Here is a 14,823-nt window from a genome sequence, read left to right on the forward strand (position 1 = left end):
ATTTAGAGGGCTGCTAGAGAAGAAATACTTGCCAATGGAGGAAGTCTTTCACATCACCATGGAGGTAATGTTCTCAGTCTAATGTTAATCTCTTTGATACTGCTAAATACTCATGAGTACATAAAATAGTTTGTAGTAGAATTCTGAAAAATATTTCATGGCATTAACTGAAATTACTGGGGGAGGGCTGAGGGGGGAAGGAGATCTCCTGGCATTTTGTCTAGAAACTTCTCACTCTTTTTCCAGTTTGATCAGGTTGTCTTAAACAACTTTTACTGATCCTTGTGTAGATATAAATTCAGTTACTAAAACTTCAAATGTGATTTTCAAAGTTTTAACAGTTTTGTGTCCCTTGTGGCTTTGTGAATACTATTTGCCCAAATTCCAGAGCACTTAGGCCAAGTGTCTGAATAAAAGAGCCAGTGACTTTGAACTGGACTATGTTGCAATCTACCATTTGTTGCACAATTGATGTTATGTAAGTGTTGGCTTTACTGGCCTGCTATCTGATAAGTTCTAGTTCCCTAGTTTCCTCTCTTGGAGTTTGGGGATTGCTTGCCCTGTGTTACTACCATCTCCACAAGATATTTTATGCTTTAATATTAAGAACCAATGTCATGTATAAGCAATACTTCCTATACCTGATGCTTTATATATGCTTTTTCCACATACATGGGTAGTCTAATTTGATTGCATGCATTCTATATAATGTTATAACCTTGGATGTCAGGAAGACTTGTTGTGATGTCAGTGTGATTTGTGCAGCTACCTTCTTGAAAGTGATTATTTTCATATATTTCTTCTCTCTACTCTCTTGGGGCATTGCCTGGTCACAGATACAAGAGCAAAGTAGTGGTTTAAAGCTAGAGAAAAAATTTGTAATTCTAAACGCTCTGTGTGGGGCAAAAAATTAAAGGGCAGAAGCTGTGCTTTAAAAGCTGTCACTTACTTCCTAATCTTGAAGGGAACTTAAACTTTTAACTAGGGCTGTTTTCAGGCATCTTGTTTTGTGATGGAATCTGAAATGGACTCTGCTTTAGCAGTATGAGGATATTGAAGGATATGTAGGTAATAACATGAGTGAAGAGGTTTCCGTATGATGTGCTGTTATGGCCCTCTGATTAAATCTTGAATGTGGTGGTGTAGTGGACCTGTCAGTTCTCACACACTGGATGTGGGATTACCCTTGATGTACTCTCATGCCCTCCCTGCTGTGCCAGTGTTTTACTGTGACTAGCATTTCATCCAACTCACTACAACTGGAGCTTGGCACACACTTGGATATAATTGCCCTTACCATGTAAAACCTTGCTTACCACATGTGTTAAACAAGAAAAAAAATTATAGAACATTTTCAAACCCTTGCATGCTTGAGCCTTGTGACTCCACAGCTATGAAAACTGGATTTCTGTTTGACTTTGTATGCTCCTGTTGTATGCATGACTGCCTCTGATACTGATATATATTTTCCACTTTGAGTGGTTTTGTCTGGCAGTTCATTGTGTTTAATATTCAAGATTAATTTTTTTCCAGTGCTTAGTAGATGTGGTGCTGAAAATTAGCCTAATTTTGTCAGTTTTATTTACTGACCTTCAAGCCTTGTAACTCTTAGCACTGACTGGTCTATTGTGTAGGGTAAAAGAAAATACTGGTGCAATTTCCTTTGGTGTTTGTCTTGTAATTGTGATTAATAACAGTTGTTTTCACTATCTGGAAACAGACAGGCTGATTTGTCTGCCTACAATCACACTGTGATAAATGGAGCTATTTTAACTCTGAGTTTGTGTATCAAAGAAAACAGATGTAGTCTGGGACTTGAGGCTATAGGAAATACAAAGCCTGCTTAAGTCAATGTTCATATACTCCTTGAGTGAAGAAATGGTCATATATGACAGTTTGAGTTGTGTAAATGTATAAATTACTTTACATCTGGGGAGGTACCAGCTGCAGGTAGGTGCACAGTGAGAACTGAAATGGTACTTTTAACTTCCTCAAGAGTGGCTTCAGAAGGACTTTACTGTGGATAAATCTTCCTTTCCCCACCCCCCAGTATAGTAGTCACCCTGTCTTGACTGTGTCCTACACTCAGAAAGGGACCTTGCACATCTCCAAGCACAGCTTTGATCCTTCTTTCTGGGCACTGGGATTTAGATTTAGATTTGAGAGTCATGTAAGGTTGCTAGAGAGCCATAGATAGTGTTTAGAAACATAGCATTTAAAAAGCAGCATTAGGAATGACAATTTCTTGTAGATAAAAGTTTAAGTTCAAATAAATAATTATTCTAATCATTTTTGGCAAGCCCTTAAAACACCCATATGATGTGTCACACTTGAGTTCTTTTATCAAACATGGCTTTTTTTGTACGCTTGAAATAATGTGCTGAGGAGGCACCAGTAGGTATGACTGGTGTATAAATACAGCCATAGCCCCTTTGGGGTACACCATCAGAAAGGGAGAAGGTTGGATTTGTACCTGATCCCTTTCATATTACCAAGCTAAGGACCCATGTAAAACTAAGCAGTGTAAAATGTAATGATACATTGCTTCCCTTTGAGGCACTGTTTTAACTACAATTGGTTGCTTAAGGAAACAATTATCAGATTGTGGGGTTGAGGAAAATAGCCCCATTTAGCCACTTAACATAATAGAACTAATTTTCTTCTACTTCCTAGACAGCTGATTAGAGTAAAGGTTAACCAGGCAGCCTGTGCTGCTTAGGTTTAGCTATAGTACCAATGGCAGTTTATGTAGGAAAACAAAAAATAAGAAAAAAATCCCACAACAATAAAAACAAAAGCAAAACCCCTAAAACAAAACAAAGGGGAAAACAAACCTTACACCTTGTTTGCATTCAATTACATATTTGACATTGCAGTTCTTTGGCATTAGGAGGCTGTGGCTTATACACTGCAGTAATTAACTCAGACAAACTACAGAATCTGAAATTATAAAGTTCTTTTATGAGGAGGAGTTGAACACATTCTTTTCTCTTCTACACAGGAAAAAAAATCTTCCCTTAGATTAAGCATATTAGAGCTTGTTCTACTCATTAGAATGAGTTGAAACTGATACATTTGTTAGACATAGAGTAACCTCATGTGAAATAATACAATAACACAGTTGTATTTTCCTCCTTGGTCTGTTGGAAGTCTTAGTAGAATAGTCATCTTCAGTGCCTTTTCAAAAGAAAAAGAAAAAAGGAAAGGACCTCCTGATTCATCACCACCAAACTTGAAAGTATTATTTCAGCTGTTAAGATACCAAGTGAAAATAGGCAAAGTGTTATGGTGGTGAGGTGTTAATTATGCAGTAGACTTGGTGTACACTAGTCCAATATCCTCCAGTGCTGCTATGTTTAACATTAATGCACTGACCTTTCTCAGTATTGCAGAGTTCTCCCTGGAAGAGTAATAGCATGTTAAGCAGACTGAAAGGGCAGAGAGCTGCTTTCTGGAGGGACAGCTAGCTTCAGGAAGAGCAACAGCTGCATGAGCCTCATCCTTCTTAGGAGCTGTCACTGCTGCTCCTGTTGCAAAGCTGTTGTTAGGCAGGAACTGACTCTTCAAGTTGAAATGGCTGGAGCAGAGGAAGTCCAGAGCCATGTGCAGTGCCATCAGAACCTATTTCCACTGGGATCACACAGTACTATAAATCTGTTCTGCACGGCTGTAGAGTAATTCCTGAAATCAATCAGCTACATGAAAACTTTTCTTACAGAACTGTTCATGTGTTCGCTGGTACTTCATATTCCAAAAGGGAGAAAACCAATTGCTGCCTGCTGTTTGCTCACTCCATTTGTAGCCGTCCAGATGCATTTTCAGAGATGTGCAAGTGAAAAAGGGCAGTGAAAAGATGAACTTTTCCAATGACACCAACATGGAGCAGCATGTATCAGAGCTGGGGAAAAGTTACTTAGCCAGTTCACATAATTCTCTTTCATATGTGGACTAGAATGATAGATAAAAACCTAAAATTAAGTTGGTGTTGGACTGTCTTTGGAGTTGCTACTGAACAAGCTCCTTGGCTTTCTGATCTGAAGTATCTTGTGAGAAGTGGCTCCCTGCCATGCTGTGGGGCTTGTGCTCAGTGTAATAGGCTGGGGTTCAGAATGGAGGTTTCTGGCTTCCTAGCAGTGAATGTTTTAAGGCTGCTCAGCACAGCTCAGGAACAGGCCACTTGACACCTGTAGAACTTGAAGACTGATTCTCTTGTACCTCATCTTGGATACATAAGATCACTGAATCACAGAATGGGTAAGGTTGCAAGGGGCCACAATGGGTCATTTCATCCAATTTCCCTGCTCAGACAGGGCCATCCTAGAGCACCATTGCACAGGGTGGCATCCAGAAGGTTCTTGAATACCTCCACTCCCTCTCTGGGCAATCTGTTCCAGTGCTTGGGTACCTGAACAGTAAATAAATTATTCCTTATGCTTAGATGGGATTTCTTCTGCCTGTTGCCTCTTGGACTTCTGCTTGGCACCACCAAGCAGAGCCTGGCTCCATCCTCTTTACAGATGCAAGATTAAGTGTCTTCAGAGGGAGAAGATACAAGAAGGAAGGGCTGTGTGTGTTTCCAGTTGGGGCACAAGGATTGTGCATGTGATGGTGTGTATGGCTGAGTGGACAAGTAGTAACTTGCTGTGCTAAGCTACTACAAACACATTGTTAATAATGTTGTTATGTAGCATATAGAATCAGGTGACTTTGATCTCATTTTTTAATTGTGAAATTACCTACTGTAAGTGGTAGATGCTTGTATCTGTTCTGGTTTTGTGCATGGTCTCCTGTCAATTCTAGATAAATGCCATCATGTACGGCTAAAACTGTAAAGTCTACTTCCTCTAGGCTGGAAATGAGAAGTTGGTTTTCTGTAGTCTGTGATAAGATCAGGCCTAACTGAGATCTTGTTGGTGGGAAGTTAAGGCTTCCTTGAGCACAAAGCTGTTCTTTAGCTAGGCTTAGAGTGGAGGTAGGCAACTTTGTCACTTAGAATTATTTTTATGTTCACACTAACATCTTTAACTATAATGGCATTTTCTTCCTCTTTTCCTTTTCTCATCCTTGAAGCCATTTGGGTTGTGCTGTGGAGAAGCACCAGAAAATGCACTAACCTGAAGTGAAACTGTATATAAATGACCTTTCTAAGTGCTGCTCTTATTTTCACAGAACCTTTCCTTCATTTGGTCTGTTTTCCATTTTATCTTTAGAATTAGGAGAGAGTGATTTAAGGCTTCTTAACTCTAATGTGAAAACTTAAGTAGTTGAAAATTCCCTGTGTGTTTTATTGACATAAACAGTAGGAGCAGGGAATCAACATTGCTGTTACCAAGGGGTTAAAATCTTTTTGTTGAGCATGTTTGTGAAGGACTGCTGGTGACTGTAGTACAGCTTTTTTTGTTTCCAGTTCACTAATCAGATGTATGTTAGATTTATTATTGCAAAAGTATAAACCATAGAAAATTTGACAAGATAGATGTGTAAATTATCACTTTGACAGAACTAATGATGCACTCCAAGCACCTTCTGTTTTCCAGCACTTGGTGAGCGACTTCATTAAATATGCAACGACTGTTTGGTGCTGCTCAGACAGTAGTTCAGTTCCTTGTGGAATTGCATTATTACTGGAGGTGTAAAAGAGGCAGGCATGCTAGCTGTTGGGCATCCTGCTGTGATTCTAATGTGCTCCATCTTGTTGGAGCAGTTGTTTGCAGTCTTTTCAGGACAATTACATCCATAACCACAGAACACATTCACTGAAACTATATTACAGATAACAGTTGAGAATAGTAATGACTGTTCTTCAGCTGCTTGTGTAAGAGCCAGTGTGAGTGACTTGAGGGGATGGTCAAGCCACATCCACAATTCAGGTGTTTTGTAGCAGTATTAAAGTTTTAACAGATGGAATTTGGCCACGTCAGTGTACTCAGACAATCACATTGTAGTGACAGTATATTCACAGATGGAAATTCTTTCTTGAGCTGGGGCTGCAAAATACAGCCAGGGCTCGTACCACATGACAAATTCTTTTTGTCCTTCAGTTGTGATCTTTGATCTTGACACAAATGCTGCTAATAGTCATTTCCTAGCAAACTGCAGATTTCATTCTGTCTCACGTTATTTGCTTTTTCTGTTGGCATTGTGACTGGCTCATATTCCTTAAGGTATAAACAAATATACTCTGTTCTCCAGAGGTGTCCCTGTAATTTATTATTCTGATGACAGTTTCATGGTTACCCTGAAACAGGGCACAAAAGATAGCTTGAATGCAGATTCAGATACTCTTAAAGCTTCCGTCTCTCAAACCTTTACTATGTCTTTTCATACTAACAAATGGATTGTGTTTCAGGATGGAAAGTTTAATGCTAAAGTGTGTTTAATGAAAAAAATGTCCTCAGTTTTGAATGATCTGTTAATCAGAGTTGATGATTTGGTTAATTAGCATGTGAACACTTGGCCATTTAACAGGACTATTGTGAGAATTTATTGAAACGAGTTCTTAAAAGATTGTTTCAGCTTTGTTTGTATTTGGTGTGTGTTGTGAATAGCCATTTTTACATGGGAAACAAAGCTCTTGTGTAATGCCACTGAGCAATTACCAGCCAGCATAGAAGCTTTTAAATTCAATATTAAGCCTCCTTCATATAAAGGTTTTTATTGCTGTTTAAACCAGTGCTGGTTTAAGCTTGATTATAGAGTTATGTTTTCACTTTAAGTAATCAAAAAATGTGGGGTTCTGCTTTTTAGTAATCTCCTCTACAGTTTACAACTTAAAATTAGTTTGTGGCTTTTTAAAACTTACTACTGATTCCTTGTCTTAATAGAACATGTGATTTCAGCCTAAGCTTCATCTAAATTTCATAGTTTCTAAAGAAAGTAGACAGCGTGGAACACAGTCTTCCTCTGGGAGTATGCTGAGCTTAATGAGCTTGATAGTCTGGTGGGCTCAATAAATCAAATAAAGCAAAACATTTCTCATTTTTGAATAAAAGCATTTATCACACAGTGTTTATTCATTCATGGTCACAAGATTGATTGGCTCCTAGAATCCTGCCATATATTGAAACACTTTGTTTTTGTTTTTCCAGTAGGCAAATTGCGGAAGCGCTGGATGAAGGAGAGCATCTCTGATGTTGGCTTGGGAATGCTGAGATCTGTTAAAGAATATGTGGACCCCAATAACATCTTTGGAAACAAAAATCTTTTATAAAGCCCTGCACAAATGATGTACTAAAAATTAAAAATTACTGTTGAAATTCCTCCACTTTCATTGTATTGATATCCCAGTAATCAAATATAACATAGACTAAACTTTCAAAACTAGTAACTTGCCTTGATTTTTGCTACTCCCTTCCCCCTTCCCCCAATAAAGTATAAACATCACTGTTAATGTTTATGGACTTTTACTTAACAATGTTCCAACCTACTGGGCACAAAGTACTAACCAGGAAATGCAAATTTGGGTTTCCAAGCTGGGCTAGGCAGCACAGCTGACAGTATTTTCAGTGCTGGATACTGCCAGATGTTTCTCACTTAAAGCATCCCCCACCAGGAGGACAAAGACTGACAACAGTGTTTTCTACAGATGCAGCTGCACAGCCCAGCCTCTTGCTAAAGGAAAGCTGCTGAGACAGATGAGAGAACACCAAGGAGTACCTCCCTGTACTGCATTAAGTATGTAACAGACTTGTAACCAGCAAATACTTAGAGTATAAATATAGGCTTTCATCAAAAGAGACAGTGTAAGTCAAACTACTAAAAATTCAGTAGTCTCTCACTGTAATACTACTGGAAAATCTTACACAATTGAGCTGTTCTGAGTTGTATTTGCATTGCTGGGATAATCTTAAATTAATTGTAGGTCAGTCACTAAGTTTTGTACAATGGACATTTCTCACTGTATGTTGAAAACAGGTTTGTAACAAAATTTTGTGTTCATCTGTACTTCAGTCCTAGTGTGTATGGGTTTTGTTCCCGTTGTTTGTTTTGCACAGATGCAAAATATCTTTTTCAGTTACTCAGATGAAACTGCCCAGCACTGTCTTTTGAAACAGTCACAACAGTTTAATAAAACACTTAAATGGACAACCTACTGTCATCCTGGAAGTGAGATTTCCCATTTAAGTTTTGTACAGTTTCCTATGGCCTTTATGAATCATTTATTTACTTCACAAGTAGCCACTATTTTAATTGTCCATTGAACTTTATGAAAATGAAATATTTTCTTGATCAGTATCATGTGAGAGTAAGCATTTTTACATTGAAACTTGAATCGTAATCAGTAAAATAAAAAAAATATTTGTCAATACTCATGATCCATTTTTAAGGTGGGTTCTTTCTTAAAGCAAATTATCCAACTTTTTGATAATTAATGTATATGCATAAGATAGAAAAAATACAGACTATCCTTTGAGGACACTGTCTCTAGTCAACTGCTTCACAGCTCTGTAGTGTCAGTTTGGACACCTTTTGTATTGGTAGTGCCCTTAATGAGGAGAAAATTATAAACTGCATTTTTGTTTTTAAACTATTTTAGAATACTCTCTAATTAACTTTCAGTTTTGGAAATATACCAAAAAGAATATAAAATGCTTGAAAAGATACTGCATATCAGACAACTCTGAACTTGTTCTAAGATTAATTTCAATGCTACAGTTCAAATGATTGAAAAACATGGACACTCAGACCATAACTTTAAACTGCATGCTGTCAAGGTAACTAAAGAAAACTTCTTATGATCTGCTGGTCATAAGACAGAATGTTCATGTGATATTGTTAATGCAGCTGGAATTATTTTGAATGGTCTTTATTTCACAACATTTCAGTATAAAAATCTATTATTTTTCCTTGTCCCCGGAGTTGGTATTTCAGCAGTAGCCAAAACAGTAGGGGTAGTCTGTTGTGGGAAACTGAGCCTTTGCACTGTGGTTAAGTGTTCCTTATGTGCACAGAGGTGTCTGGGGGAGTGGCTCTGTGCATGGCCGTGCAGGGACTGCCTCACCTCCGCTGCTCTGCCCGTGGGCACGCCCTGCCCACGGCTGGCCTCTGCTCCTGACTTGTGCCACTCCCCAGTGGAGACTTTTCTAGGAGCTGGTGAATATGAAGGGTGTTTATGTGCCTCAATGAAAGTTTGTGTAGCTATGAAGAATTAATTTTGAAGGAAAGCATGTGAAGCTTTTTTGCAGAATGACAGCACAGAGTAGAACAAGTAGTTATAGCTTAGTAATACTGATCTCTTAAGATTTTGACTACAGTACAACACAGCTCTGCAACATCCTTCCCATTTTTTAATTTTCTGACTATGGTTTCCTCATCCTTTTTTGTATTTAAGTACACAGGTAAAAAGTTCCTTACACTCTCTAACCTTTACGTAGCCACTGACTTCTGAAGTGATTTAAAATGCAGTAAAGATTTTTACTGTATGTCAATTGTCCTATGGGAAGGTGAAATAACAGGCTACAAGGGTCCCAAATCACTGTCACTGGATATCACTGAGGAAGAAATTAACACCAAATGTAATGAGTATTGCTGTCTTCCTAAATATCTTATGAACTGGTCAGAGCTTAGTTGAAACTGCAGTTGAAACATATGTATTACTGTCTTTAATTTCACATTGCTAATGAAAATAGAAAAAAACGTAATGCAAGTTCAGAAGACCTAGATAGAGATCATTCACCATTTAAAGGAAATCTTACTGTCTCTAATACTGTAGTCTTCCACCACTCTTCCTTCTGTATGCTCTACTTTCTTTCTACAGACTTCACTTCTTGTAGCTGCAGCTTGTTCAGAGATGGAGTTTGATCCATGCAGATTAGAAGTGCTGGTGCATAACACAACTGCATTTGCTTGAGTATTCTGGCCATACATAAGTTACAAGCAGTTTTAATTAAGCTTGTAATGACTTCCAATTACACAGTTTCTGTTCCCTTTGAAGGAGGAAAGGTACAGAGAGTGACTGTGGCTTGACTGTAAAATATGTTTACATTAGAGAGACCTTTATAAAAGTTTGGAGGGAAAAGAAGCAAATCTGTTAAAAGCTGATCCAGGATCTAAATCTTACAGTCAAAGAAAAACATGTCTTGATTTGACTTACATTACAGTGGTTAAGTTAGAGATGTCATCTTTGCCTTACAGCTGTGGACAGAGGCCAGACCAAATAGTTCTTCCGTAGCAATGTTAATTAACTGAAACCAATTTCAAAGGCAGGGATACATTAGCACTGAAATCCAGAAAACACAAATTGCTTCTCTGTCTTGGAAATGTATGTTTATCAAGGTTGTAATTTAATTTTCTGAAAATAAAGCCAAACAGTGTTTGTCATTTTAGTGTGAGATTAACTGTAAAGCTTCAGTTGTAATGTTAAGAGATTACAGAACCTTATATTATTAATAAAAAGAAAATCAGTCTAAACCAGTATGTGTTTTTTGTGATGAAACTAAACAAATATATTCTACTAACTTGTCATATTACTTCATTTTAATTTGGTGATGAACTCTTACCTAAGGAAAACTATTAGGAAAGCTTTGGCATGTGCTGGGAGAGAAGAGACTGAATTTATAAATCTATGCTAATAGGAGCTGTGTCTTTGTGTAACGGGAAAGACAGAATTTCAGGGAAGGAAGGGCAAAACAGCACCAGGCTATTTGGTTCAGAATTTCACCTCTTTGGTGAGGGCAGGATGGGGACCATGTTCAGCTGCTATTTGAAAGCTCTTTCAATATAATACAGAAGAATATAGCTTCCCCATATTTCAAAGCCCTGTTGTATTGAGCTGTTGCAATAGGTAAATAATTTTCTGCTGCTGTGCCCATCTCTCATGTAACCTCCTTGTTACAGGTCCTGAATCTGTTAAAGTTCTGCATGCAGCAATGCATCACATGTGGGCAGAAGCAATATTTCTCAGTTTCCTGCATCATTGCTATAAAGACTTTGTGCCTTTTAAACCAAACTTGCTGAAATCACACATTGCTTTTAAGAAATGTTGGGTTGTCTTGTGTTAGCAGCGTTATTCAGTCTTAACACATTGCACAAAACCTGCAAAAGTCAAAGTGTGCAGGGGACAGAAGAACTAAGGACATGGTTCACCATGTTGAACTATGACAATTGCTCAATATGATCCAATTTTTTGTGTATGCTTGCTCACAGGAAGGAGACTACCTCGTCATCAAGCATTCGTGTTTTCCTTCTATTAACAGCATTAAAATGCAGTATTTTTACTTGGATCCAGTGAGTCTCAATCTGAAGGAGATTTTAGATGATGATATACTTGTCTCAGGATGACAGCCAGACCCTATCAGTGTTCTCTTTGTTTGAAATACATAAATTTTATAAGAAGTTGGATCCAAACTCACAGCTGTGTAAATACTACAGGCTCACTGTTTATGGTTTTATAGTCCCAACACTGACTTTGAATTCCACATTACCTTTAACATAAATTGATGTCTTTCCTCAGTCTCTCTATGGAGACCAGAATTGGCAGATGGCTGCTTTTTTCAGTGTCAGCTTTAAGGTCTGCTTTGCTCAAAGGGCAGAAGTGGTCAAAAATACTGTTCAAAGATGTTTGCTGTGCTGTCTCTGAAAATTACTAGTGCTGTTAGTTTGAAATTAAGGAATCCATTTCAAAAATGGGGCTACAATATTTTAAATTGTACTGTTATTTGCACTATTTAACAATACAAATTGCAATAATATGTACCTTTACTGAAATGCTGTGAAATGTTTCATTTATGAATTTGTCTTTGCACTTTGGAAAAACAAAACATGGATTTTTTTAAAGGGAAACTTTATGAATCTCTCATTTTGATTCAGAATAAATCTAAATTTCAATTGTCTGTTCATAATTTCCAGTATAACATTGATATCTGAGTAGCACTCTGCCTGTTCCCACCTTCATGGTAGTGGTAATGTAGTAGTATTTTCTCCCCCCAAAATGGGGACCATAGCAGCTTCTAAATAATGTATTTGTTGCAGTACTGCAAAGTATCATAGCAGCCTTCTAAAGGATAAAACAGAAGTGTTGACCACAGCAGTGGATTTGTGTGTGTGCTAAAAGATGATGGACTAAATTCAATTATGTGATTCTAATCATGTAAAGTTTGAGTTGATGCTTCTAAAACTTCAGATCAAATTAGGAAATAAATGAAAAAATGTTTTTGCTTAAAATTATACTTAAAAACTCTATTTTTAAATTATGAAAAATGTAAAATGATTGTCCCAGCTCTGCTGTTCAATATCATCTGGCTTGTCTAAGCGTGGCTGACTTCCCACAAAGCTTCTGTACAGCAAAATATAAAGTGGATGGTGTCCAGACGGGGTCATGATACAACTGCTCCCATTTCAGGCTGCTGGAAGGGTTTGGCTCTGTTCCCATGAGTGACACTGAGCGTGTGGCATCACCCGGCACTGCCACTGCATCAGTCACTGCTGGCTCACCCACACGATACCCAAAGAATTTCAAAGGCAGGGAATATCACTGATGTTATGTACTCAGATTAAGTAGAAAGCACTTTATGCTTTCAGTTCAGCATAAAAGGGCAACTTAGTAAGTTCAGTTCTTGACTGGACTCAGTGCTGAGGCTGTGGTGGTGATGAGAAGGTGCAAACCCAGGCTGACCTTGCTCGCTCACAGCCCGTGGCAGCAGCACTGTTTCCTGTCTCGCTGTGTTCCTGCCGCCGCAGAGCAGGAAATCCTGACTGCCCAGAGGCACGGCTTAAAAACCCTTCTGAAACATGAAGTGACACACATGCTCACCTAGCAAATACATAGCAGCTGGGTAAATACATCTAGAGATGAGGCCATAAAAGCTGGCTATTAAGGAAAGTAAATCTGGCTAATGTTAGAAAGCAAGATGTGGGTGAGCTGAATGCAATACTTTGGTAAGTGGGTAAGCCACAAGGCAAATTTACCTTCTTAGTACTGTTGCTTCTAGAAGTACAGGGAAACACTGTTCTTTCAGTCAAGCTTTTTTTTTTTTTAATTTAAGATTTTCATTAAAAAATGAAGATTTTGTCTTTCTCTGTTCAGGCTTTTATGCCTAAATTCTCTGTTCAGGTGTGTTATGCCTAAATTCTCCATTGTGCTCAGTTTTACAGGTCAGCACATTCTAGTACTTCATCTAGGAAGATGAAGAATAGAAGCCAATGGCCTCCTTGAAATTGTGCTCATTGGAGCTCAGTTAATTCATGCAGAGGTATCTCAAAGTTAGGGACTGTGACTGGTAGCCTTCTCCTAAAGAGGTGAGATCCCTTTAAAGCATTAAAAACAGTCTGCAGAGAACAAAAAGAAGCTGTGAAAAGGGACTGGGGAGAGACAAAACCAAAGAGAAAGGATGTTGGAGGATGTTGCTGGAGCTTTACAAGGATGGAGTAGTCCTTGTTGTTACCCAGCTTGTGGCTGATGGTGCTGGGTTTCCTGTTCCACACAGAGGAGATGAGGGACAGCTGCCCAAGGGGCAGTGGAGAAAGGCTCTCAAGGAGGTCCTTACTCCTGTGCAGTGCAGAGGTTTAGCATCACACCCTGGAACACAGAGGCTGTCCCTCTGCAAAGCTTCAGCAAGGCAGCACAGCCCCCCAGCACGCTTCATAAAAACTTCTTTGTACAACTTCACCTGGCTGTTGCATGACTTACTGCTAATGAAATCATGACCTGGAAGCAAAGAGAATTGCTAATGAGGAAAGCAGAGCAAGGGCAGTGCAAGCCAGTGTCTTGTGGGTATGGCTAAATTACAGTGAAATGAACATCTGGCAGCAAGAGCCAGGCAGAAGGGACCTGGTTGCTATAGAGAAATGATAAATTTCAGATGGTAGCAAATCTGCTGCCTTGGTTACAATTTAGTACTTTTTTAAAGGCTGATGAGAGGGAATCACTATCTCTTCATTTGTAGACCTGTGTGCTGCTCTGCACACACAAATAAAACATAATTTTATTTCCTGTTCTTTTCAGTAGTTCATGGAAGACTCCCGTGCATATCAGGGCTCCAGTAGGTGTTTACAGCTGAGCCTTTGTGGGCTGCCTGCTCAGCCATGCTTCAGTGCTTTGGGTCCTTCCCCCTCACCTCTGTCACTGCATGATTTACACTACTAAAACCAAAATTATCCTTGTTGCTCTTGCAGAAAACATAGGCTGATTTTCCCTTCCAAAAACAAATGAAGAAAGAAGAGCAATAGGATCGCTTTAGTTTTCTTTTGTTTAAAACCATGTGCTGATATGCTACAGCTGCAGACCAGTCAGAGCAAAGTTAAAACCGTCTGTGAGTGGTTGGGTAGGCAACCTGGTGAATGCCACATTAGTGACGAGTTAAAGACCATCAGCAGCCAGAGCACAAGTACCCATCACTGGTTAAATGCAGATTCCTTGAGAAGGAGCTGAGCAGGTTTAGGAACACAGGGGGTAGTGTTCAGATGCAGTTGTGTTTGCGTCTCTTTCTTGCTGTGTGCAGAGCTGCATGTTCCTGTTGAATCTTGGCATCTCACATCGTAAGTGTGATGTTGTGCCTCTACTGCGGGTCTGAAGGATGGGATTTGCTCATGGCTTGCACATAAACTCTTCAGAAACAGGATGTTTGTGTGTGCCGACTTGCCAGGAAGGTGGGGAGTCATGTGCCGAGACAGCAGAGGTTTGCTGATCTCCTGCCCGGCTGGGCAGGATTTTCTGACACACAGAAAATTTAGTTGTCTCACAAGGGCTGTTTTCGTTTTTTGCATCTGCAAACTCCTGCCATTTTATTCCAAATACACTTCTCTTTCTCTGGCTGCGTGTACTCTATCCTGAGAGAGGCAGCTTTGTCCTTAGGTGATTTCCAGCCCTGCCCGAGCCAGTCTCAC

General features: G+C 39.0%; 1 protein-coding gene across 4 annotated transcripts in view; it reads left to right on the forward strand.

Annotated features, from left to right (window-relative positions):
* Window positions 1-10,410, forward strand: part of AGPS (alkylglycerone phosphate synthase) — a 73,756-nt gene extending 63,346 nt beyond the window's left edge. For 2 of the 4 annotated variants that reach the window (XM_063162192.1, XM_063162194.1), the window contains 2 exons: window positions 7-64; window positions 7,089-10,410. In XM_063162192.1, the coding sequence (XP_063018262.1) occupies window positions 7-64; window positions 7,089-7,210 (180 nt within the window). In that variant the 3' untranslated portion in view covers window positions 7,211-10,410. The remainder of the gene's footprint in view (window positions 1-6; window positions 65-7,088) is intronic. The other 2 variants (XR_010028584.1, XM_063162193.1) reach the window with 2 other exon arrangements.
* Window positions 10,411-14,823: the final 4,413 nt, after the last annotated feature.

Source organism: Melospiza melodia, chromosome 8 (assembly GCF_035770615.1).
Source record: "Melospiza melodia melodia isolate bMelMel2 chromosome 8, bMelMel2.pri, whole genome shotgun sequence".
Taxonomy (NCBI): domain Eukaryota; kingdom Metazoa; phylum Chordata; class Aves; order Passeriformes; family Passerellidae; genus Melospiza; species Melospiza melodia.